This window comes from Podarcis erhardii, assembly GCF_964252035.2.
Source record: "Podarcis erhardii genome assembly, chromosome: 9".
Taxonomy (NCBI): Eukaryota; Metazoa; Chordata; class Lepidosauria; order Squamata; family Lacertidae; genus Podarcis; species Podarcis erhardii.
In genome coordinates, this window is record NC_138512.1 from 68,209,057 (window position 1) to 68,234,512 (window position 25,456).

Below are 25,456 nucleotides of genomic sequence, written 5' to 3' on the forward strand. Positions count from 1 at the left end.
CCCGCAGAAGTTAACTCATCCCAAATGGGACTTATATCCAGTCTGCTTTCTTGCTGCTTTTTAGCTTAATAGCTATTTGGATCACGGTACTGCATATTTCCGTGATATCAAAAGACATATGCTACAGGTTTGGGCATTCTTTGGCTCATAGCTGAGCAGGAATGAAGAAGTCGCAGGCTTAAGACGGCCCCAAAACAGGAATAGTGTTTTTCTTGTAAAAGTGTGTGTACTAATCTGACTGGCTCTAGCCTGTTCTGCACCTGTGTTTCTGTTTTCTTTATGAGGAGAACATTTGCTTAGCCTACAGGGTCTGTCCCTGCCGGCCGAGAGAGACAACACGTGTTTAATTCGTTCCAGTTTGCTTTCTTTTCTCTGTTTGAACTTTAGGAGTTTCGTGGAAGGTTTTGCAGCTGGAATATATCATCATCCTAGAGAACCGTCTTCCAAGTAGCCCATATTAACACCACCAACACCAACGAATAAGAAGCAAAAACATTTCCACAGTGTATATGACCTTAGCAAATGCTGTTGCAATTCAGAATCATGTGAATTATGAGCACAGAGGAACATCTATTACCTGGCAGGTAATATTTATAAATATATATATATATATATTTGAAACTCCAGCGTTTTTGAGTCCAACTGATCAACTTTTCATTTCATTGCTTTCACTTCAATGTAATGTTAAGTTTAAGTAATGTTAAGTTTAAGCTGGCCTGGGAGTTCACGTTTGCAGCAAATGTCAAAACTTCATGCTGGCGTTTCCATCAAAAATTGTAATGCTCAGAAACCAATAATGAGAGATTTCAGTCCTGAGGACGTTCTGTGGAACAACTTCAAATCATTGTATTAAATAAAATAAAAGCGTTAGAGCAAGCCTCTGGGTGCAGCTGCAAATGTGACCCTCAAGAAATCCTCAGAATGGAATTTTGGGTGCATGTTTACAATTTTGCTGTTGCTATCTCCAGTGGTTGCTAGTTGTGAGTGTGCCATACACACACACACAGATTGATTGGATGTTGGATTTATCTGATTGGATTCTGTGTTAAGTTGTTCTCCGCTGTGACACACCTACTGCTGCTGCTATCATCTGCACTGCTTTGACCTTTTGATATTGCTTTATTGTTTGTTTGTTTTTTTAAAAACCCTCTCTCTTTTTTCTGCGCACTCTAGATAGCTCCCCCCCCCCACCCTGTACCCTTTAGATCACTGTTCCATACATTTCATGAAGTGGGTTCTGAGCCACAAAGGCTAAAAAATTTGTTAAGTCTTGAACAAGCTATAAAGGATTCCTTAATTTTTTCCACCAGCAGCTGATCAATATGGTGATTCCTCTGATTTAGTTTCTTAATCAGTATGCATCTTTCTGTTCCATATTATGAATGGTACAAGTTGGATTCGCACTTTCTGAAAGAGAAGAAACTTGGGTCTCGGGTTGGTAGTGGAAGCGGATACTACCGCCTCCCCCAAAAGCAGCCTTTTTTAGGAGTGCAGACATGGCGCTATGTGTGTGTGTGTGTGTAGGGGAAGGGATGAAATTGTGAAGGCTTCCATTAATGATATGAAGGCATTTGGGGCACATTAACGTACCAGATAGGGGCGTGGGTGGTGCTGTGGGTTAAACCACAGAGCCTAGGACTTGCCGATCAGAAGGTTGGCGGTTCGAATCCCCACGACGGGGTGAGCTCCCATTGCTCGGTCCCTGCTCCTGCCAACCTAGCAGTTCAAAAGCACGTCAAAGTGCAAGTAGATAAATAGGTACCACTCTGGCAGGAAGGTAAACGGTGTTTCCGTGTGCTGCTCTGGTTCACCAGAAGTGGCTTAGTCATGCTGGCCACATGACCCGGAAGCTGTACGCTGGCTCCCTCAGCCAATAAAGCGAGATGAGCGCCGCAACCCCAGAGTCGGCCACAACTGGACTTAACGGTCAGGGGTCCCTTTACCTGAGATCTGTGGGTTGGATTATGTTGAAAACACACCTGTTTAGTAAATACAAACTACCACTCATTCTTAGAAGGAAGCAGAATATTTAATAATTCACTCTCTCTCTCTCTTTGTGTGCCTCCCTGTCAAATTCAATGAGCTGATCACCATTACATTTAATAAAGCAAATGAACAGTAGCTGAGGATTTCATTAGATACACCTTTCACTGAAATGCTGGCCACTGGTTATTTCTTATAATTTAATTGATTTGATAGGGAGGCAATGTGCTTGTGACGCCATGTCTATTTTGAGATGCACTTGCAAAGGATTTTCAAGAAGAATGAGGAAGCACCACATCAGATTCAATCTCCTTATCATAGTCACTGAAGTTAATCTATTACCGTAATGATAAAGATAACCCAGTTATGTATCCGGAAAAGGTGCTTTTATCAGGAAAAGCAAAGTGCCAAGGACATGTCATAACAGGTGGTGTTATAGCGTATAATTTCTTAATGGCTTATCTCTGTCAAGATACGGGATAAATTTTAGAAGAAGGGCTTATGCTAGCAATTGGTGTTTAATTATTTATTCATTTTATTACATTACATTTTAATTTTTATTTATTTCATTCTGGCAGAAGGCATGCAACAGTTATATAAAATATGAGAATTAAAATTAAACAACTCTAAAGAACGTTTCTGAATAAAGTTGTGTTAAAGTATATATATCATAATTATTACAGATATGAAATGATGTATAATAATGGGTATGCTAAGATTGTTGACCATTATTAAAAGTATTTTGTTTCAATAACAATTTTAATTGACAAGGGAGTAAGGGAGAAAAGAGAAAATAAAAATATATATAATTCATGCATGCCAAACAGTGCTGTAAACTGTTCTGTCATATGCCTCATTATTTGTATAATCCATAAAATCACACCAAACTGTATTAAAATTGTTGTGTTTCTTTTGGCCCCTTGCTGCTTTGAATTTTTGTGTCACTTTTTCCAATAACGCTGTTTGCCAAATTGCATTATCCCACCAAACCATACTCAATAATTGTAACGATTTCCATGTCCTGGCAATGATCTTTCTTGCAGCGGTTAATAGATGTGTTCTGAGCGCTTCATTTCTAATTTGCAACGTAATCTTGACTATACAAAAGATGCAGATTTTTAAAATTTGTATATACTTTCTCCATCACCCTGCTGGTGAGCTCCCAGAGGTACCTGATGGGCTGCTGCCAGGAATAGGATGCTAGATTGGGCAGGTCCTTGGTCTGTTTCAACATGGCAGTTTTATGTGTCAGATCCTGGGTGCCCTGATCCAGAGCCCAGCATTTCAGGGTGCCACATTGACTTGAATGGAAGGGGGAGAGAGGCACATGCAGAACTGTTTGCTCTGTTGACCTGGATGGGGATTCTTCTCCACATCTATGTGTTTTAGGGGCCACCAGCAAACCATGGATGATCACTGCAGATGGTGACAGCAGCCACAAAATTAAAAGATGCCTGCTTCTTGGGAGAAAAGCAATGACAAACCTAGACAGCATCTTAAAAAGCAGAGACATCACCATAAAGGCTGATCGCCGAAGAATTGATGCTTTTGAATTATGGTGCTGGAGGAGACTCTTGAGAATCCTGTGGACTGCAAGAAGATCAAACCGATCCATTCTGAAGGAAATCAGCCCTGAGTGCTCACTGAGAGGACAGATCCTGAAGCTGAGGCTCCAATACTCTGGCGACCTCATGAGAAGAGAAGACTCCCTGGAAAAGACCCTGATGTTGGGAAAGATTGAGGGCACAAGGAGAAGGGGACGACGGAGGATGAGATGGCTGGATAGTGTTCTCGAAGCTACCAGCATGAGTTTGACCAAAGTGCGGGAGGCAGTGGAAGACAGGAGTGCCTGGCATGCTCTGGTCCATGGGGTCACGAAGAGTCAGACTAAACAACAACAAGCAAACCATGGATTAAGGCGTTTACCAAGGCATTTGACAGGTTGTGGGGGCAGGGTTGCTTTGGTAGATGCTATAAGGTAAAGATAAAGGGACCCCTGACCATTAGGTCCAGTCGCGGACGACTCTGTTGCTTTATTGGCCGATGGAGCCGGCGTACAGCTTTGGGGTCATGTGGCCAGCATGACTAAGTTGCTTCTGGAGAACCAGAGCAGCGCACGGAAACGCTGTTTACCTTCCCGCCGGAGTGGTACCTATTTATCTACTTGCACTTTGATGTGCTTCGAACTGCTAGGTTGGCAGGAGCAGGGACCAAGCAATGGGAGCTCACCCTGTGGCGGGGATTCAAACCGCTGACCTTCTGATCGGCAAGTCCTAGGCTCTGTGGTTTAACCCACAGTGCCACCCGCGTCCCTAGATGCTATAAGACAACTGTCCATATGTAATTGCATTTCTCACTTTGCAATTCAAAACTGGGCATCAAACCACCCTCTCCTAAGAAGTGCTTTGGTTTTCAATACACACAAGAGATGTTGCTTCTCAGTCATCTGTGCTTTTATGAACATGGTTTTTAGTAAGTTTGCACTGTAATTTAAATCCTTCTTCTCTAACCCTACAGGCACAGACGTGGTGTTCTAATCTTGCTGTAATTTAAGCAAGATCAAAAGCTTTGATTTATAGGGTAGAAGTAAGAAAACACCGAATACACCTTGAAGAAACCATTTCCACATCCTTGGAAGTTTTAATTTTATTTATCTCTTGATTTCTTTGGGTTGGGTTTTTTTGTTTTTGTCTTTCCAGTTTGGAGAATATTGCCTACTTTCCACCTCAGGTTTTTATTACTTTAAGGGGGAATTAGGTGAGTGAGAGCACCAGAGTGAGACAATAGGTTCAAAGGAATGGAAGAATGTGGTGCTCTTCCACCCATCCCCCAAAACCTGTCACTAACCAGTTCTCAGCGTACTCAGGATTTCACTGAAGATAAGAGTGTTGGTTTTTCTTTATTTTAAGGTGGTCAATGGTGCTACTCAGGAACCAGGTCAGTTTCAGAGGTGTATGTTTGCAGTTTGACCTACTTAGCTGCACACCTGTGGTCTCTTGATTTGACTAATTAAAAGGGGAGTTTGCTTTCTGCACCGAATACAGGAAGGGATGTGATAGGATAATTGATTATCTGAAAACTGTATTTAAGTTGATCAAATGTTTTGTATGCTGCTGGTGAGGAGGAGTAGATCAAGACCACCCCCAGAAACATTATGCATACATCACAGAAGGGGTGTAACCTAAGACCATCCCTCAGATACATCCCACCTACATCACAGAAATTTTAATATTGTTTTTCTCCTGTTGTTGTTTATCTCCTGTCTAGCAGGTTACTTGATTGGATTGCCTGAGGAGCCTGGCCATTCTTTTGTAGTAGTAAAATACTTATATCCTGGGCCAGGTCACAGGCTCACACCTTATTCAAACAGACATATCATTGAGACAGGATTTGTGAGGAAAGAGACAATGGGGAGGCTTTTCCAGTTTAACCTTGCAGAGAAAGGATTTGGTCAGTTTAGGAATCAAAATGGTTCCAGGTTGGTCTTCCTGTGTTGATGTATGTATGTGCAGTTATGAACATTACCATATATCTAAGACCATAAAATTCCTATCACAGAGTGATGGCTTGCAGCGTTTGTTATGTTTTTGAAATAAAACGAAGCAAAGATATTGCAGACAGCCTTTTATTTCTACGCCCCGGTCACTGCGCACACTCTGTGTCGGCGCAAAAGTCCAACGAAGAGAGCTATGGAAATGCACCAATGCCTTTATTTTCCAGACAATAGTGAATATGCTTTGGCAAAGAAACTGCAAATAAAAACAGGTCCTATCTAAAGAGTTTTGGTATTCTAAACACTTCCATCTGTCAGAGATATTATTGCAAGCGAAGAGGCTGGTAAAATATGAGCTGGATGAGGTAGGTGGTTGAAAGACCGAACCCAGAGGGCTCACTAATGTTTTCTTGTTATCCTGGGGGAAAGTCACAAGTGGGGTACCACAGGGTCCTGTCCCGGGCCTGTTGCTGTTCAACATCTTTATAAATGACTTGGATGAAGGTGTTGAGGGGATGCTCATCAAATTTGCAGATGATACCAAACTGAGAGGGGTAGTCAATGCAGCTAAAGGCAGAACTGAGGTTCAAGAGGACCTTAACAGATTGGAGAATTGGGCCCAAACTAACAAAATGCATTTCAACAAGGACAAATGTAAGGTTCTGCACTTAGGTGGGAATAACCAGCTGCACAAATGTAAGATGGGGGACAACTGGCTTGCCAGTAGTACATGTGAAAAAGATCTAGGTGTCTTAGAAGACCACAAGCTTAACATGAATCAACAGTGTTATGCGGGGGAGGGGGGAGCTAATGCTATTCTAGACTGATTGATAGAAGTACAGTGTACTAGAGTAGTAGTATTACTCTATTCTGTCTTGGTCAGACCACACCAGAAGTATTGTGCACAGTTCTGGATGCCACAATTTAAGAAGGATATTGACAAGCTGGAACGTGTGCAGAGGAGTGCAACCAAGATGATCAAGGGTCTGGAAACCAAGTCTTATGAGGAACGGTTGAGGGAGCTGGGTATGTTTAGCCTGGGAAAGAGGAGATAGGATAATCATCTTAAAATAGCTAAAGGGCTATCACATGGAAGATGGAACAAGCTTGTTTTCTCCTGCTCCAGAGGGTAGCACCCAAACCAACTAATCATCAGGATTCCAACTAAACATCAGGAAGAATTTTCTGTCAGCAAGAGTTGTTTGACAGTGGAGCAGACTCCCTTGCAATGTGGTGGACTCTCCTTCCTTGGAGGTTTTTAAGTGGAGGTTAGATGGCCACCTGCTATTTATGATCTATTTGAGATTCCTGCACTGCAAGGGGATTGGATTAGATGACCCTCAAGGTCCCTTCCAACTCTAAAATTCTAGCACACAACCACAAGTGCATGGAACATCCCCCCAGAATTTTCTTGAAATTACTGCAAGGAGCAAAGCAGGCAGTCCACAGTCTACACTAGCCAGTCTGCTGGCAAGAAACTAATGTGGGCTGAAGACTGAAGAACCCTGCAGGTCAGGATTTTGTTGAGCTCGTCCACTCTTTGGTTAGATCTGATTCGAGCCTGCCAAAATGATGTCCCCATGTGGCAGGTCACTACAGATGGTGACAGCAGTCACAAAATTAAAAGACGTCTGCTTCTTGGGAGAAAAGCAATGACAAACCTAGACAGCATCTTAAAAAGCAGAGACATCACCTTGCCAGCAAAGGTCCGTATAGTTAAAGCTATGGTTTTCCTAGTAGTGATGTATGGAAGTGAGAGCTGGACCATAAAGAAGGCTGATCGCCGAAGAATTGATGCTTTTGAATTATGGTGCTGGAGGAGACTCTTGAGAGTCCGATGGACTGCAAGAAGAGCAAACCTCTCCATTCTTAAGGAAATCAGCCCTGAGTGCTCACTGGAAGGACAGATCCTGAAGCTGAGACTCCAATACTTTGGCCACGTCATGAGAAGAGAAGGCTCCCAGGAAAAGACCCTGATGTTGGGAAAGATGGAGGGCACAAGGAGAAGGGGACGACAGAGGACGAGATGGTTGGAGAGTGTTCTCGAAGCTACCAGCATGAGTTTGACCAAACTGCGGGAGGCAGTGGAAGACAGGAGTGCCTGGCGTGCTCTAGTCCATGGAGTCACGAAGAGTCGGACACGACTAAACGACTAAACATGTGGCAGGCATTAGTTTTTAAAGCCTTGCTGTGACACTGCTGTGGAGAGGCTGTAAGCATTTGGGCTGATGCATGAGTTGCCACAACCAATGAAGCTATTCTCACGGCAGGTAGATGAATGAGAATCCCCACCCCTTAAGCCCCAGGAGGCAGAGGGGGAAACAGGAGTTTTCAAAGTTAGCACTGTGCAGATGAATGCTTTCCTACTGACTAGCAGCTCCTCCTGATGCCCGCCTCCTGGGCACTGCTAGCCAGTAAGCAACTACAGACTTAGATGATGCCCCTGAACAGTGTGGTACACTTCCATTGTTGCTGCACTCTCTTCCTGATGCATCCTTACCTGGATTTTGGAATGCATGGGGTATTCTGATATACGTCAGGGGAGTGGACCTGATGACTTCCTTTTCCTCCAGTTTCTATGATTTTGCAGGGAGCTTGTGTTACAAGAATAGTAGAGTGTACCCACAACATTTCCTGTAGCGATATATATACTATTGGAAACCACAGTTGGTTTGGGGTCCTCAGGACTGCATGGTTTAAAAAAAGAAGAATGTGTGTGAACAGCTCTCTCACATTACAGTTTCTCTCTCTGCTGTGTGCTAGTTTTCATAATGTATGAAGCCACTTAGTATTGGGGAACTGGACATTCAGAAACTTGATTCTATGAGTTGAGCCAATACCAATAGCCTTGTTTACACTTTACAATTAGTACTGTTAATTAGTTTCATAGATATAGATAACAGCGAATTTTGGGATACACTTTTAAGTTGTTTTTTTAAAAGAGAATCAAGTTTTTAAGTATAAAGTAGGAATGGAAGTGATTTTATTAAGCTGTTTTCTAAGAGAAGAAAAATATATATACAATGCCCACATAAGCATTTCTTATTATAAAGGTTGAACAGTTTATGAAAACAGACAACAGCTGACTTTACCATTTAAATGCACATTAATTCTCCAAATGCAATTAATTTACTATTTCTAGACAAACTGATAATATATCAATCCAACCATATTAAACTTGTAAAGAATAAGATCTGTTTTAACCAATCTAATTATTTTATTTTAAACACCACAGCAGTCCAAATGAATAACATATATTAAACAAGAATATTAAAATCTAGTTAATCCATGCAAACTGATTACAGTGTATTTTCATATGCCCTAATTAATTGCAGCATACTCTGAGTCTCTTCAGATTCCATGTCAGCAATTCTTTAAACTATGGTTCGGAGGAGTGATAATATGTCAAAGGCATCTTGCATACTGGTTTATCCAGGACATCTGGACTGGGTAAACTATGGTTAATGCTAACTAGAAGTGCCTTCAAACCAAGGTTGGGCATTCTTCAAGTGATGGTTTCAAATAACCATCCATGGTTTGGAGAACCTCTAGTTTAACCGCTGAACTGAATGTTCAGCAGATAACCATCTTAAATACTGAAAGCTTAATATACTGTATTTCATCACTTAGGGAGCAATCCTGCTCATGGAGTTACTGTCCCTACCCAGTCAGCACCTGGAATCTTTGGACAGTTGTCAGGGTTAGGCTCCAGCTTCCCCATGGGACCCACCACTGGTGCTTGTGCCTACCTTTACATTATGTTTTCTGGCTAAATGCTCTGAACAATGCTGGCTGACGGGCTGGGCACCATTTCAATTTCTCAGAGTTGGGGGGCATTACTGGAGATTATAATGGTGGCCAAGTCAAGGTGCTCATTCCTGCCCACCAGCAAGTAAGCTCACAAAAGCCCAGCAATGGAGCCCAGCCTTGTGCACACATTGGACTGGAGACTGAATTTCCTTATTACCAACTTGCTTAAACCTTGCAGGAACTTATAGTCGTATTCCAAGTATTCATTGTGAATATATACCAAACCACTTCCCCCAGCTATATAGCATGACTCCAAGTCCAGAATCAAATCATTCTTCAATTAATCATCTAAAAATATCTCTTGAATCCCAAGATTTATTGAACCAAGATTAGCAGAGAATTAATTTAGTAACGCTTCACAGCTATTAGTCCAGGCAAATGAAGAAAACTCACCCTCATCAACTTTCCTTTTAGGCTTCTATGTCTTCTCCTTTCGGTCTTCCATCAATGGGCCTCACCAAAGCAGTTGTCTGAGCATTCTTTTGGTGACCTCCATGCTATTAAATTCCACCAAACAGAATCAGGGGAAGCTGATCTCTCTGTTTCCCTTCCTCTCCCCTCTGGCTGCAACATTAAACTCTGCATATGGGCAAGAACCACTTGGGCACTTGGTTAAATGGAAGGCAGGAAAACAGGCAAAGCGAAGTCTGAAGAGGTGAACAAAACTCTCCGCACGTTCTCTGAGAAAGACCAACCATTCACACCTTGAAAGCTCTTCCTCACTCATAAATGGAACAGCTTCCTTCCTCCAGGTGCAATGCAAACACAACCCCTGTTCATGTACAGCCATTCATTATATGCAACCGACTGTTTTCCCCATGCTGTGGCAAATGGCCAATCTTTTGGGGGGCACGAATAAATTATGTGATCCACATAGAAAGCTGCTGCACATACTTGGCCTGCCACATGACAACATCTCCTCTAAGCAGCCTTTGCATGGTGACTGCAGTGAGCATACAGGCATTGAGCATTTCTGCACCAACCCCCTCCTGATGTCTCGCACTGCATTATAAACAAATCCACTAATACAGCTTGCACTGAGGATGTAGACAGGATGTCCATGCTGGCTGTGGAAAGAGGGGTGTGGAATCCTGCTCCTAGCCTCTTGTCAGGCTGGTAAAAAACACCCAAGCCTTCTATCGAGGGGACTGGCAGAGGGGACAGAGCCACACCTAGGGATTTCCACAATGGTCACTGGGAAAAGGCTTTCCTTCTCCTGTGGCTCACATGGAAAGTAAGTGGACTGCTGGAGGAAGAATGGGGCACTCTGTCCCTCTTCCTTCAGCCTCCTCACTCACCTGCATGGAATTCCTGATTGCCTGTGGCCATCAGGTAAGCAGTCAAACACAAGGCTACCTTAGTGGTGGGGGAGACACAGAAGCACGTGCCCCTCTGGTTTCACCCTCATCTCTTGCTCACAATTTGCTTCCTTCCCTTGCCCTTCCTGGGAGCAGAGACGATCCTGGCAAGAGAAGGAACCATGTCTTGGGCTCCTCCCGCGTGGCCTAGATCTTGCTATGTTACTGGAGCTGTGCCCACCTGTTAATGAGTCTGCTTCCATTCAAGCGCCTCTTAAGCAGCACAGCACTTAACTACTCACTGGGAGACATCCCAGCCCTCCCTTTGGGTGTCCTCTTTATGGGCTTATTGACAGTAGCCCTTCCCCTGGAGCTGTTCTGCTCTGTGATTTCTTTGGCTCTTTGCTCATTCCCAAGCTGGATCCTCCCAGCCCTCCCTGCGAGCGTTTGGCCCGTAGCATCACCTGCCCCCCACCTGCAGGAAGAGACGCATTTTTCTAGGTGGGTACTTTTAATTAGAGATTTGCAAACTGACAAGGGAACTGTTCCTTTCGAGATGCAAAGATCCAGTTTCCTGGGCTTCTGGGTGAGGCGTGAGACCCTATATCAAGGAGAAAGGAAGCAGGGAAGGCAGGGAGAAATCTTGCGTTTAATAGTCTAGCTTGCCATGCAAGTGGTAGGACCACACTGGGGGCGTTTCCACACAGAGCTGGTCTAGCTCACTTGGTTAGAGCAGGGTGCTGATAATGCCAGGGTCACAGGTTCAATCCCTATATGGGACAGCGGCCTATTTCTGCATTGCTTTGTGGGGGGTTGGACTAGAGCAGGGATGTCCAACCAGTAGATCGTGATCTACAGGTAGATCCCTGGCTGATCCTGGTAGATCGTAGGATCCTTATTGTGTACAAAAAGTTATGGGCAGGGGGAATCTAAAAAATTTTGTGCAATTCTCCCCTCAAAAAGCTCTGGCCACTTCTTCCCTCCTTTAAAAAAGCTCAACAGCTCTGGGTAATCCACCCACCCACCCCACGCACACACCTCCTCCCTCCAATGACAATGGGTAGATCACTGCCAGTTTTTTTTTTAATACTGGGAGTAGATCGCAGACTCTTGGGAGTTGGACATGCCTGGACTAGATTATTCTCAGGGTCCCTTCCAACTCTATAGTTATATGATTTGCTGTGTTAGCATTTCCAAATGCAATTAGTGAGCTCCCCTTCCAATTGTCTTTTGTTGGGTGGGATGGGGAGGAGAGGGACCATAGAACGAAAGGAATGAGTTACTGTATTTTTTGTTCTATAAGACACACTTTTTCCCTCCTTAAAAGTAAGGGGAAATGTGTGTGCGTCTTATGGAGCCAATGCAGGCTGTGCAGCTATCACAGAAGCTAGAACAGCAAGAAGGATAGCTGTGCAGCAATCCCTCTTGCTGTTCTGGCTTCAGCTATAGCCGTGGAAAGCCTCTTCCACAACATCTGATTCAGAATATATATTTTTTCTTGTTTTCCTCCTCTAAAAACTAGGTGCGTCTTATGGTTGGGTGCGTCTTATAGAGCGAAAAATACGGCACCTAAGCTGGCTGCTTAGCCCTTCCAATTTACAGTTTTCAAAGCAACCTGTGGGCCGCATTTGGCTAGACTCCAGCAACCCAGCCAGTCAGAGACGATGGACATTGTAGTGCAGCCAAGTTTCAAGGGCCACAGGCTGTGCAAGCCCTGCTTTAAAGGATCCACCCAACTCCAAGGTGACACATGTAAAATCACTTGAAGTTTGGCGTTCAGTTTCCAGGGCACTCATTTAGTGAATATCATTAAGTGAAGAGCAACACAGCTCTCTTCCCACCCCACCCTGCCCTATCTTATTTTCTTAATTCAGTTTCACCTCCTCCTGTTCTGATTCACACCACATTTGATGCATCACCAAAAGGTGCATTCCCCCAAACCTGCGCACATTTCCAGAGGTGTGTGATCCTTTCATTCTTTCCCCTTTAATGGCATTTACAAAGCCCTAATGTGGAAGGCATTCTGTGGTTTTAAAAGTAATTAGAAGTAACTGTGCACAGAGTTAACACACGTTTGTAAAGGGGTGCTGTATTTTAGGGTTCTAAAATGATTTAAAGCACTCTTATGCAGATAGGAAAACAAAGGCAAAATCTCTTTAATAAGCAACCTCAGGAAAAGTGCTATTTGGTAACTGTTCCTTAACAGCCTAAGGCACCCTTGACTATTTAGTCCTTGGAATAAACTACCCCCCCTCTCCACCTCTGGTATATATATTAAAGACTTCTTCCAGTGTATTTATTCCTCGTCAGAAATGATGTTTAGAGCTTTCTTCTGAGGACATGATCATAAATAACCACCTGTAGGTAGAGGTCCGTTTCGATTGGGGTCCGTGTTGTGTTGTCCCCTGGATAAGCCTGAGGATGGAACAAGGGCGAGAAAGAAACAAGAAACTCAAATCAAACATGTTTTCAGTTCACACCATTGTGATCTGTGTGGCATGAGATCCTGGCAGGTTTCGCACCACTGGAATACAGCCAGCTCACAATGACATGCATCACATAACATGCCAACTTTGGCCCTCTGTTCCAAAGTCTACCTTGAGAGCTTGATCTTGTGAAAGGCCCAATTTGCATGGAATGCCTAGCCAGGAGCAATGTTTGATTTGCAATAGCTTCTGGATGCATAAGGGACGCGGGTGGCACTGTGGTCTAAACCACAGAGCCTAGGGCTTGCCAATCAGAAGGTTGGCAGTTCAAATCCCCGTGACGGGGTGAGCTCCCGTTGTTCAGTCCTAGCTCCTGCCCACCTAGCAGTTTGAAAGCACGTCAAGTGCAAGTAGATAAATAGGTACTGCTCTGGCGGGAAGGTAAACGGCGTTTCTGTGCACTGCTCTGGTTTGCCAGAAGCGGCTTAGTCATGCTGGCCACATGACCCGGAAGCTGTCTGCGGACAAACGCCGGCCTATAGAGTGAGATGAGTGCCGCAACCCCAGAGTCGTCTGCGACTGGACCTAACGGTCAGGGGTACCTTTACCTTTACCTGGATGCACAATGGCTAGGAAGTTGGGCAGGCAACTGTCAAGGGGCCCCAAGTGCTACACATGCATTCTGCTGTGTGCTACAAGTGGAATGACAGCCGATTGTCAACACTTTGAGGGTATTGCAGCCTCTCTGTTTACAACCTGCTGTCTTCTATCCTCACTAGTAAGCATCACATAGCTGGCTTGGTAAAAGTAAAGGTACCCTTGACTATTAGGTCCAGTCGCGGACGACTCTGGGGTTGCGGCGCTCATCTCGCTTTATTGGCCGAGGGAGCCGGCGTACAGCTTCCGGGTCATGTGGCCAGCATGACTAAGCCACTTCTGGCGAACCAAAGCAGTGCACAGAAATGCCATTTACCTTCCTGCCAGAGCAGTACCTATTTATCTACTTGCACTTTGACATGCTTTTGAACTGCTAAGTTGGCAGGAGCAGAGACCGAGCAACAGGAGCTCACCCCGTTGTGGGGATTCGAACCGCCGACCTTCTGATCAGCACATCCTTGGCTCTGTGGTTTAACCCACAGCACCACCCATGTCCCTAGTAGCTGGCTTGGTAGAGAAGGGTTAATTTGGAGGAGCAACCATTTCTAAATATTTTTTTCCATTCAATGTCTCCATTAGATTTTATGGAGGGAAAGGCATCACCTCCAAAAACTACCAGTCCTCCATGTTGTCCCATAGGTCCTGAGTGGGTGGTGATTCTTTGTCTCACAAATCCATTTTGTGGGATTCAGCCTCCAATGTAGGCATCCAATTTTGACCATTTTCATGGGTATTTATGCCACTGTGCAGTAGAGACACACAAGGGAGCTAGAAATGCAATGTGTACGGCTTTAAAGAGCCGAAACCCCCTCTGTGCTTGATTTGGTCCTCAATTCTTAAAAGTATATATTTCACACAGCAATAGGGTATCTGCTTATTTGTTACAGATGTTCCACAGCTGCAGGAAGTTAGACCAGTGACCCACTTTGAATGCAACCAAATACACTTCTTTTTAGGTATGCATTTTTAAATGTCTTGCAAACCAACACACTCCCATTTTAAGATGTGTATAATTTGATATTTGGTCCCGTTGCTATTCATATGCAACCAGCTTTCATGGGAAGTACTTCAAAGAAACCCTCATTCGAGAGCTGTTCTGTGCAAACCCAAACAAATTACTGCCCGGCTTACTCTGCGTTGGTTTTGAGAGGAACCAAAGCATGGGTGTGTTTGCCATATTCAATCTATAGTCCAAGGACTTAAGATGCAACATTTTTAAAGGGACAATGAAGAACAGATGGACTCACTCAGATCACTGCAGATGGACACACTCAGATCACAACAGAGGGCCATTGTTCATAACGGAACTCTCTAACCAAGACAGCAAAGAAGCCATGGAAAAAGGGATACGATTCAAGCAAATCCCAGTATTTTAAGTCCCATTTATTTAAATCAGAAAGGTAAGCATTTTATTACCTCTCTTCAAATGGAATCGAAGGGATGTAAAATGCTTACCTTTGTTTGAATCATGGCCATTTGTCCATTATTCTCTGCTGTTTTACGGGAGTGGGGGGATTGCCTGAAATCCAGTGCACAGAGCGCACTGTGTAATCTTGGGTCAGTCCAATGTAGGACTCATGTAAGATCTCGTGTGCTTTGCGAGATTTCACCAGAACCTGCTGCTGCTGCTGCTGCTTTGCAATCCAGGTAAGGGAGGCTTCGATGCGGGGGCAAAGTGGGATGGCAACCTTTTTGTTTCGACTTAAGCAATGAAATGGGGCACACCAGCCCTGCAGTGACAGAATTGTGAATTGCATACTATTCATTTGGAACAGGAATATATGGAACTGATTTCCAAGCCCCCCCCCCTTTCCATGCACACTCTTTGAAAATATTTAAACCAATTTGTAAAAAGAAGGTAATGTAGCATTTAACTGTTTTGGTGTCGTAACCTGGAGTAAGTGGAAGACAGTGAAAAATCAGCTTGTCAAATGTGATTGTCTGAGAGAGAGAAATGCCTTGAAATAGAGCCACTGCAGTGGGGTAAGGAGGGCACAACCAGTGTGGGTTTGTATGTAGCTTGTTTTAACAGGTGTAATCACTCTGGATAGCTTGGATAGCTCAGTTGGCTACAGCGTGGTGCCGATAATGCCAAGGTTGCAGGTTCGATCCCCATAGGGCAATGATGGCCAAACTTGGCCCTCCAGCTGTTTTTGGACTACAACTCCCATCATCCCTAGCTAACAGGACCAGTGGTCAGGGATGATGGGAATTGTAGTCCCAAAACAGCTGGAGGGCCAAGTTTGCATTGCAGAGGATTGGACTAAGTTAACCTCGGGGTCCCTTCCTGCCCTACAATTCTATGATTCTAAGTCTTCTTAGCAACACTTTTTGGTGCTAAGGGAGCAACATAGGAGACCAATTTCCCAATGCTTGCTGGGGGACCCATACATTATCTCAGTGGCCTTGGCCTTGAACCTACCCATAAAATAGGAATATAGGAAGTTGCCTTATACTGAGACAGACCATTATATTGTCTACACTGACAGGCTGTAGTACTTCACAGTTTCAAGCAGGAATTGTTCGCAGCGCTACCTGGGAATACCAGGTAGCCCTGGTCATGAGTTCCCGGAGACTGCAAGAAGCTAAGTAGACCTGTTGCTGGCTTAACTCGCTTTCTCATTCAGTCTGAATCATAGAATCATAGAGTTGGAAGAGACCACAAGGGCCATCGAGTCCAACCCCCTGCCAAGCAGGAAACACCATCAGAGCACTCCTGACATATGGTTGTCAAGCCTCTGCTTAAAGACCTCCAAAGAAGGAGACTCCACCACACTCCTTGGCAGCAAATTCCACTGTCGAACAGCTCTTACTGTCAGGAAGTTCTTCCTAATGTTTAGGTGGAATCTTTTTTTCTTGTAGTTTGGAGCCATTGCTCCGTGTCCGCTTCTCTGGAGCAGCAGAAAACAACCTTTCTCCCTCCTCTATGTGACATCCCTTTATATATTTGAACATGGCTATCATATCACCTCTTAACCTCCTCTTCTCCAGGCTAAACATGCCCAGCTCCCTTAGCCGTTCCTCATAAGGCATCATTTCCAGGCCTTTGACCATTTTGGTTGCCCTCCTCTGGACACGTTCCAGTTTGTCAGTGTCCTTCTTGAACTGTGGTGCCCAGAACTGGACACAGTACTCCGGGTGAGGTCTGACCAGAGCAGAATACAGTGGCACTATTACTTCCCTTGATCTAGATGCTATACTCCTATTGATGCAGCCCAGAATTGCATTGGCTTTTTTAGTCTGCCTTCCTTCCTTTCAGCAACAGCCCCTCTCCTTCAAACCATGTGCTGTCACATGACCACAACCACAAACAAACCCACAATCAAGTCTCCAAACAGCTCAGACAAGCAAGCAACCTTATTCCAAAAGACACAATCTCACTCTCTTCAGTCTCTTCCAATTCCAATCCCTCCAGTTCTCCTCCTTCCTTCAAATGCCCCTGTTTGCAAGTCCTGTTCACGAGCTCTTGGTCACAAGCTCCCAGAGACTGCAATAAGCAAAGGAGAAGTGCTGCTGGCTTTGTGTAGGTTGGTTGTTGCCTCTAAGACTGCAGGTGCACCCAGTTTCTGCACAGGATTACTGAACTATTATTACTGCACTATTACATAAGGAAGTGCCCAAGGGAATCTGGGGAGTTTAAGATGTTTCTCTAGATATGCCTTATGCTTAATGAAACTGAGGCCCACTGCTGTCATCCATGGGAAAAAAGTCTCATTCAAAAAGAATTAAAAAATGACATTTCCATCTTGTGAGGCCTACAGCTTTACAGGAAGACCTACCGACAATGAGATCTGTTGCTTTCAGATAGAACCAAAGTACATGGACCTTGTTTCAGCAGTACTTAAGATTCATATGTTCATGCGATGGCTTACATGATTGTTTCTACCTTGGCTGCATTTACAAGATGTCCCATTTGAAGAACATCATATATCCAACTAATATAAGAAATGTCCTTCATTATGGAACATCACTTCTCAACAGGACAAGTAACAGACCCATGCATTGCCCCTTGATCCGTGAAATGAGTAGTAAAAATAAAAGCATGGATGTTTTACACAGACAGGCCTGTTGTCTCAGGGAAATGACAAAAGTAACAATGCTACCTTGGGGTCAACATTGATGACCTTCCTGTCAGACTTGTTCTTGAAGAGAAGGCCGCACACATTTTCTGCAATCACTTGGTAATTTGGACTTGAATTCAAGCAGCAGATATTCCTGTCCCAGTTGTAGAAACTGTAAAAAAACAACAATCCAAAGAATAGACAATGCAAAGCATCTGTCTGCAACATTGTGCAAGCCATATGCTGCCCACAAAGCTACCGTCCTTTTGTCTCGGGAGACAATGGAGGTGTGGGCCTTTGGGAGTGAAGTCAAACTGTTGGAAGGTTGCAGCATCTGCTGTGGCTGTAGACACTGATAAGGGGGAGACATGTTTTGTTGCAGCTGGGGAAGTTGAAGGCGTCCGGTTGCACTGCTGCAGATGCACCACTGCATTGCTCCCCTCTGCGCTCTTCCCAGTGGTCATTCATGAGTGGCTTTCCAAGAATGCCACATACTCACCCAGTGACGTTTAGAACAGCAAAATGTTTGTCATGGCATCATTGTGCCTAGGGTTCCATGTCCCTATAAGCAGCAGCCAATCAGTGAGAGTGATGGAAAGGGGAACGTGCAATGCCGTGACATTTTGCATTTACAAGCAGACAGAATGAAGCGACACAGGTCCATGGTATTTATCAGCAGCAATATCTCGGCGATAATATGTCGTTCCAGAGCAGGACTAGAAATCCTGTGTGCAGCAGCCTCCATGAACCTGGTATCTTGCTTCTAGCTCTTATCCTAAGAAATCTACATGAACTCATGTTTTCCATCTGAATGTCTCCACGGGAATCATTTCAAAGCGTTACCGTGGAGAAAAATGGCATCATGTCAGGACCAGCCCTTTGAATGCTGGCAGAGGGGAAAAGGCATGTCTGCACTATTAACACAAATTCATTTAACTCTTTCTCTTCCCTCTCAGAAACCCCAAGAAACAAGTTACGCTGCAGATATGCCTATAGCTTCCAAGACATCTTGTTGGAAAGGCAGTCAAAACACTGGCTGGTTGTCACCGGCAAGCCTCCCTAGCCACTAGATAGGCTGCTGCAGTTTCATGGCTGGCTTGCTGTGCAGAAGGCAAGCAAGATTTCAGAAAGCTGAGTCCTATCCCTTCTGTCCCTGTTGAAATGCCCAACTCTGCCCAAGGATTCTTCCCTCTGTCGAAGCACAGCAAAATAAAGCAAACCAAAACACAGATACTGTACTTTGTCTGAATGCACAATAGGGTGTTTAGTTAATCCTATGTGACAGAAATCCTTCCCAATTCTCTTTCTCAAGTTCCAGTAAATAGCCCGTGCTAATGTGTCTATTCTACCTGTCTAGTCTATATGCACCTCACATATCCTATGCCACAGGGACATTTCTAGGCTCAGGGGCAAGGGCCATGCCATACATTTGCATAATATCTGCAAGCAAATTGAGTCAGGTTTTCGGGGGGGGGGTACTCTGGCTGTGAGGTCCAATAGGGTGCCAATAGGATTTGCTGAGACCAGTATGCAGTTATGTGGATTGGACCCCCCCCCCCAATGACGGATTTATGTATAAGCTAAACAAGCTATAGCTTAGGGTCCCACTCACTTGGGGCCCCCAAAAAAAATTAAAGAAAAAACAACAACCTGGATGTATATTTCCAAAATGTAAGATAAAAAACAAATAAAATAAAACCTACATACAGCAAGTGTTTTGTTTTGTGTTGTGTAGGCTCCTATGATGTAGGTAATGGGCCCTGCCTGCTAGCCTGCTCCCTAAAATATCACTGGTTTGCTCATTTCTATATATAGGGTGCCTACATTCTGCCTGGACTGGCTGCATGACAACATGTGCAAATGCTTTAGATACCTATTAGGTCCATTAATTTCCATATAGTATATATTCAACACAAAAACCAGCGACAATTTGTTGTTGACAAAGGACAGCTGGACATATAAAGGGCCCCATTACCTTCAGTAGCTTAGGGCCTCGTCAAACCTAAATCCGGCCCTGACCCCACCCATAATCTGTTGGCAAGAACAGCTGCTTACGTACATATTTAAACTGAAACAAGTGCCTCTGGGCACATCAAGATGGCGAGCGGCTGACTTGGAGATACTTGCATGGTTGCAAAGACTGTAGAGAAGCTAACTAACAATCTAAGAAGAAGAAGAGTTTGGATCTGATATCCCGCTTTATCACTACAAGCTTCACATGAAGAACTGGACCATGACAACTTCATTGCAATTTGGTATTTTCTCCAGGATGCATGGAGGAAGGAGCATTCATGGTGTCCCTCAAGTGTGTATGGGACTCTCTGGTCGGAATGGCTGGGTTGAGACAATTAGGGAGTGAGGGTTCAAGAAGGAGAAGAAGTAAAACCAATGAGACTTCCCTCATTTAGTAGAGTGGCACAGGGCAGGGCATTATTTTTCATTTTTTGGCAAGGGAGGCTGAAGAGGGGCTGGCAATGGTTTGATTTGTAACTCTTACTGAAGTTTGTGCCAAATGGAAAATATGTCTGGTTGTTGTGGTCTCCCTAGCCTTTCTGCTTGGAGCATGTCCAGCTGCCCTGTAAATTGGAAGACTGGAGTCCTGCAGAAAATATGTGGGGCCAACAGTGGTTCTGCTTACCACCTTTTGACTTGATTTGCCCCCATCAACCATCACCCCTCTTGGTCCACAGCATGGTTTTGTCCTGGATAATTCTGCTTGTTCGCTTCAATCTCAAAACAGGCCTTGCATGTGCCAAGAATGCTGTGTTTTATGTTAGTTGCTGAAGCTAACTTAGAGATGATAATAGTCTACGTTAGCTAGAAATTACTCACTGTTTTTCCTCCTTCTTCCACGCTTCTCACTCCTGCTCACTCATCTTCACTCATTTAATAAAATCTGGAATTACAAGTCTAAAGCTGACTAATGTTGCTAGATCACAGGATTGATCTCACCCATTTCACTGGGCTGCTCATCCTGAAGCTACCTTAGGGGAGTTAAAAGGAGCTTGCTAAAGCCTGTCTCTTCTCCACAAGTAAATATTGCAGGTCTCAGTCCTCATACGCCCAGATTACAGGTGTTTGAATAATATGGGTGGGGGCAGTTGCTGGTAACTTAAGTAGGCAGTACTTCTCAGCCAGATCTACCTCATATGGAAGGTGGGTGCGCTCTTGTCTTTATATTTGCAAACCCATTCTAAGTCCTCATCACAGAAACAGCAGCAACAGAACATTTGCTAGGCAGTGCTGCTTATATGAGGGTAGTGAAACATGAGTTTGGATGGGAGGCATACGGAAGTAAGGGAAGAAAAGGAGGCTGAATTCTGGGAAAGGGAGCCAACGGCCAGAGAACTGAAAGCAGGAATTGAAGTACAGAAGAAGTGGGGGAGGCAAGAACAGAAGGAAAAGAGGAATAGAAAATATGTGGTGCTGAAAAAGAGAGGCCTACGTAGAAAGGTGCACTGGGGTGATACATCAGTAGAACCTGGAGATAAGCAGTGTGATATTCCCAGAAAGAGAAACGGCAGACATGGGAAAACTGTGGGCTAAAAAAGACCAAAGAGGCAATCTCTCTGTGTGCAGATGTGCACACTCAGTTTCACACATAGATTTGAACTAGCAAGCCACATTTGGGGTTGCAGGTGTTACATAGAATGTATCTCTTCATCTAGCGTTGCTGCTTTGCAATCTCTTTCACTCACCATAAAGCGGCAAAGCTAATAGCCAGATTGTGCAACTGGATAGGTGCTCGGAAGGAAGGGGGCGGGGGAGAATGCTATCAGGCAAAAGCTTTCCACCTCTCGCTCTGAAACAGGGAAAAAGAAAGCTCTTCGGTGAAGGATTTCCCCCAATCATTAAAAATAAATTAAGACTTGTGGGGAAAGAACCCCATATCAGCTGCAGAATAATCACTTCCTTCATTTGCCAAGTTTCCTACCCGCATGCAGCGAATGGCAGCATGGTTCCATCCTGGAGGGCTTGTGCACTGGGCAACCCCAGGACCACACATGCACTGCTGGTGCATCAAAGTCTCCTCTGCAGGCCCGTTCTTGACACGACAAACAAGCCTGAGTATAACCATTATGTGGCTGGCTTTGGGTTTTCACCAAATGCTCAACTGGAACATAACCTAAGTTACAACAGTCATCTGTACAGTGGTACCTTGGTTCTCAAACTTAATCCGTTCCGGAAGTCCGTTCCAAAACCAAAGCGTTCCAAAGCCAAGGCATGCTTTCCCATAGAAAGAAATGCAAAATGGATTCATCCGTTCCAGACTTTTAAAAACCCCTAAAGTAGCAATTTAACTTGATTTTTACTATCTAACGAGACCAGTGATCCATAAGATGAAAGCAATAAACAATGTACTGCAGTCACACAATCAATCAGTAGCTGAACTGGGTTCCACACACACACACAACCACAACAAAAGAGCCACAAAAACACAAAATAAATAGCAAAAACAGACAGACCTCAGCATAACACTCCAACCAGTGGTTCTCAACCTGTGGGTCCCCAGATGTTGTTGGACTACAACTCCCATCATCCCTCAGCTCTGGCCTTGCAAGCTAGGGGTGGTGGGAGTTGTAGTTCAACAACATCTGAGGACCCACAGGTTGAGAAAGGCTGCTCCAAACAGAAGCGTGGCACTCAAATTGGAAGTGTAACACTGAAAACGGAGCATGTTTGGATTCCAAAAAAAGCTCGCAAACTGCTGGAACACTTACTTCTGGGTTTGCAGTGTTTGGGTTCCAAGTTGTTTGAGTACCAAGACATTTGAGAACCAAGGTACCACTGTACTTGCCATTTTCTGACAGCTCTGTAGTGGAGAGATGCCCACCACGTGGACATCCATTTATCTAACAAGGCAGGCGGTGAGAATGCATGGTATGGGGATTTTTCCGCCATTTGCAGAGTCTGCCCCTTGCTTCTGGAGAGAAAAAACAGGGTTGGTATGGTGGAATGCCCCTCCCTGTATCACTGCCCAGATGAAAAATAAATTTTCTTCCAGGTCTCGGTCCTTGCTGGTTTCCCTGGGCAGCATCACAGACGAACCCCTAAAATGTCCAATGTTGTTGTTCCAACTGGAGACACCTCAGCTGATTCCCTGGTGCATTAGCCAAGACAAGCTGCCCCAGAGGGGCAAGAATGGCTCCCTCTCCAAATTCTTCCTAGCTGGTCAGTGTGGAGATAAGATTGCTTTGCATTCTTCTCTCCAGCTTTGCAAAGGACAACGCTCTGCTCATTAAGCATGGCAACAGCCTCAGCCATTTCCCTTGAAAATAAAAGAAGCATTCCTTTTGCAGCTGGTTAGTGGGCACCGCTCAATGTCGCATAGTCCACATACCTGAGCCCCTTGTTGAAGAGTATCAAATACTTTTTGGAACATTTGGAAATCTATTAAAATAATAATAAGAAGAAGAAGAAATCTACGCAGGAAATATTTAAAATGCTTTGGCATTCATTGCTGTCAATTTGATAACATTCCCCCCCCTCTCTGTCAGGGAGATTTAAAGCATTTAAAAGGCATCTCTAATTCTATTAATCCAAATTAGATTTACTTGCATTAGGGCTGTAGTGATTCTTGGGTTGAAAGTGGTGCTACAACAAGGGCTGTTATTTTTCCAGAGTGAATCAAATTGTCCTGAGCGACAAAAAAAATAAAGACAAGCTGAAAAGATAACAATGGAAAAGCAGAAAGGGAGGGGGATTCAAAACTGTCCTTATTTATTTAGAAGTTTTAAAACGCCTTTCAGGGTCAAAACAGCCCTCTCGTCACTCTCCAAATGCAAATACAAAAATCAGAGTAAAATGTATTTAAGATCAGCCTCCAGTGAAATGAATAAAATAATCTGAATCTGAGGAAGCCAAAGATTCATGGGTAGACCAGTGCATGTCTTGTAGGGCCAGGCGTGGAGGAACTCCTCCCAGGCCCTGCTCTTGCCCAGGCCATACCCCACACTGGCCCTACTTTGCAACTTCCTTGGGTGCTTTTGCCTGGCTAGAATATGCCCTTGTCCTGATCATGTCCTGTGTGCCCTTGTCCTGTGCCTCTTGCTCACCAGTCTGGTTGGAGAAGTATATAGTGTAGTGTAGTGGTTAAGAGCAGTGGACTCGTAATCTGGTGAACCGGGTTCGATTCCCTGCTCCTCCACATGCAGCTGCTGGGTGACCTTGGGCTAGTCACACTTCTCTGAAGTCTCTCAGCCTCACTCACCTCACAGAGTGTTTGTTGTGGGGGAGGAAGGGAAAGGAGAATGTTAGCCGCTTTGAGACTCCTTAAAAAGGTAAAGGGACCCCTGACCATTAGGTCCAGTCGTGGTCGACACTGGGGTTGCGGCGCTCATCTCGCTTTATTGGCCGAGGAAGACGGTGTACAGCTTCCGGGTCATGTGGCCAGCATGACTAAGCCGCTTCTGGCGAACCAGAGCAGCGCACGGAAACGCCGTTTACCTTCCCGCCAGAGCGGTACCTATTTATCTACTTGCACTGGTGTGCTTTCGAACTGCTAGGTTGACAGGAGCTGGGACCGAGCAACGGGAGCTCACCCTGTCGTGGGGATTCGAACCGCCGACCTTCTGATCAGCAAGTCCTAGGCTCTGTGGTTTAACCCACAGCGCCACCCGCATCCCTTCAGCCCTTGTATAGGATAACCTTAAATTACATCTCAAATACAGCCTAAGGCTGCAACTATATTCTGCGTTAAAGGTGTGGCTGATGAAAACAGCACTTGTGCATTTAATTATCCCACCCTCCATAAACCCTAGGACAACTCACCCATCTTCTGCCCACCTCCCCAGCAGTGGCATTCGGTGATACAGAGCAAGTAGCAGCAGCTGTGTTGGTTTTGTGTTCCAGCTGCAACCCCCGGCTCTCAGCTGGATGCTGCTCTCGAAGGCCTCTCAACACCCCGTAGCAGCTTTCGGAGGGGCACAAGAAGCTGTGGCAGGAAAGGGAGCCCTGAAAAATCCCAGTGCATGCCTGATTTTGAGATGCTGGCAGGGGCATTGCATGGGACTTTTTAGCAGCTTGGGGCAAACGTTTATGTAAAATGTGCATATTGTAGTTTGCATACAGAGCTGCAAATTAAGATGTTGGAGTCTCACCAGCACTGAATTTTTCAGTGCCAAAGACTTGGGGTACCCACCTCCTGACAACAACCCTGGAACCTGGCCAGAATGTTTTCTTTTAGCCCATATTTGTAGTCTGATAACTAAGCCCATTGATTCATCTGCTATATGGCAAGTACTTCTCTTTTCTTTTCAGTGTTTTCTAGTACGTGAGAGCAGCAGTTCCCCCATCTCCTCCTGCTCCTCTTTTCTGCAGGCTGAAAAACACCCACTTCCTGCAGCCTTCCCTCACAGAAAGAAGTCTTCTAAAAACTGTTTTTGCCCATCCTTTTCGCACACACCCCTTCTGAATCCTTCCCAATGAGACAACAGCCCTTTAAAAGTTGCTCAGGTTTGGAAAAAAATAATGGACAGCTGCAAAGCCATCTTGCTTTTCCACAAGCAAGACAAGAAAATTAAAAACTTGCACTATATGCACTATTGTAAACATTGGACAGCTGCTGTTGTTTCAACAAGGCATGCTCGGTGTTGCTAAACAGATACCGAAACCCAGTATTGCAAACTGCTTTCATGGCGTAAAATGCTCCCCTGAGTTCTGAAGATGTGCACTACCCGGTGTGTGTGCCCTTGCATCCCTCTGAAGGAAGCAGGAATATCTGCCCTG

General features: G+C 44.7%; 1 protein-coding gene and 1 long non-coding RNA gene across 3 annotated transcripts in view; both read right to left on the reverse strand.

The window, feature by feature from the left end:
- Positions 1-12,716: 12,716 nt before the first annotated feature.
- CFAP299 (cilia and flagella associated protein 299) overlaps positions 12,717-25,456 on the reverse strand; it is a 364,079-nt gene continuing 351,339 nt past the window's right edge. Inside the window, exons 5-6 of one of the 2 annotated variants that reach the window (XM_081877371.1) lie at positions 17,771-17,900; positions 12,717-12,999 (exon numbers count right to left, since the gene is read on the reverse strand). In XM_081877371.1, the coding sequence (XP_081733497.1) occupies positions 12,904-12,999; positions 17,771-17,900 (226 nt within the window). In that variant the 3' untranslated portion in view covers positions 12,717-12,903. The remainder of the gene's footprint in view (positions 13,000-17,770; positions 17,901-25,456) is intronic. The other variant, XM_081877373.1, reaches the window with a different exon arrangement.
- LOC309350505 lies at positions 21,434-25,434 on the reverse strand. Its single transcript, XR_014160446.1, has 3 exons — positions 23,785-25,434; positions 23,070-23,119; positions 21,434-21,530 (listed from the first exon to the last, which is right to left on the reverse strand). It is a non-coding gene; the product is annotated as an uncharacterized lncRNA (long non-coding RNA).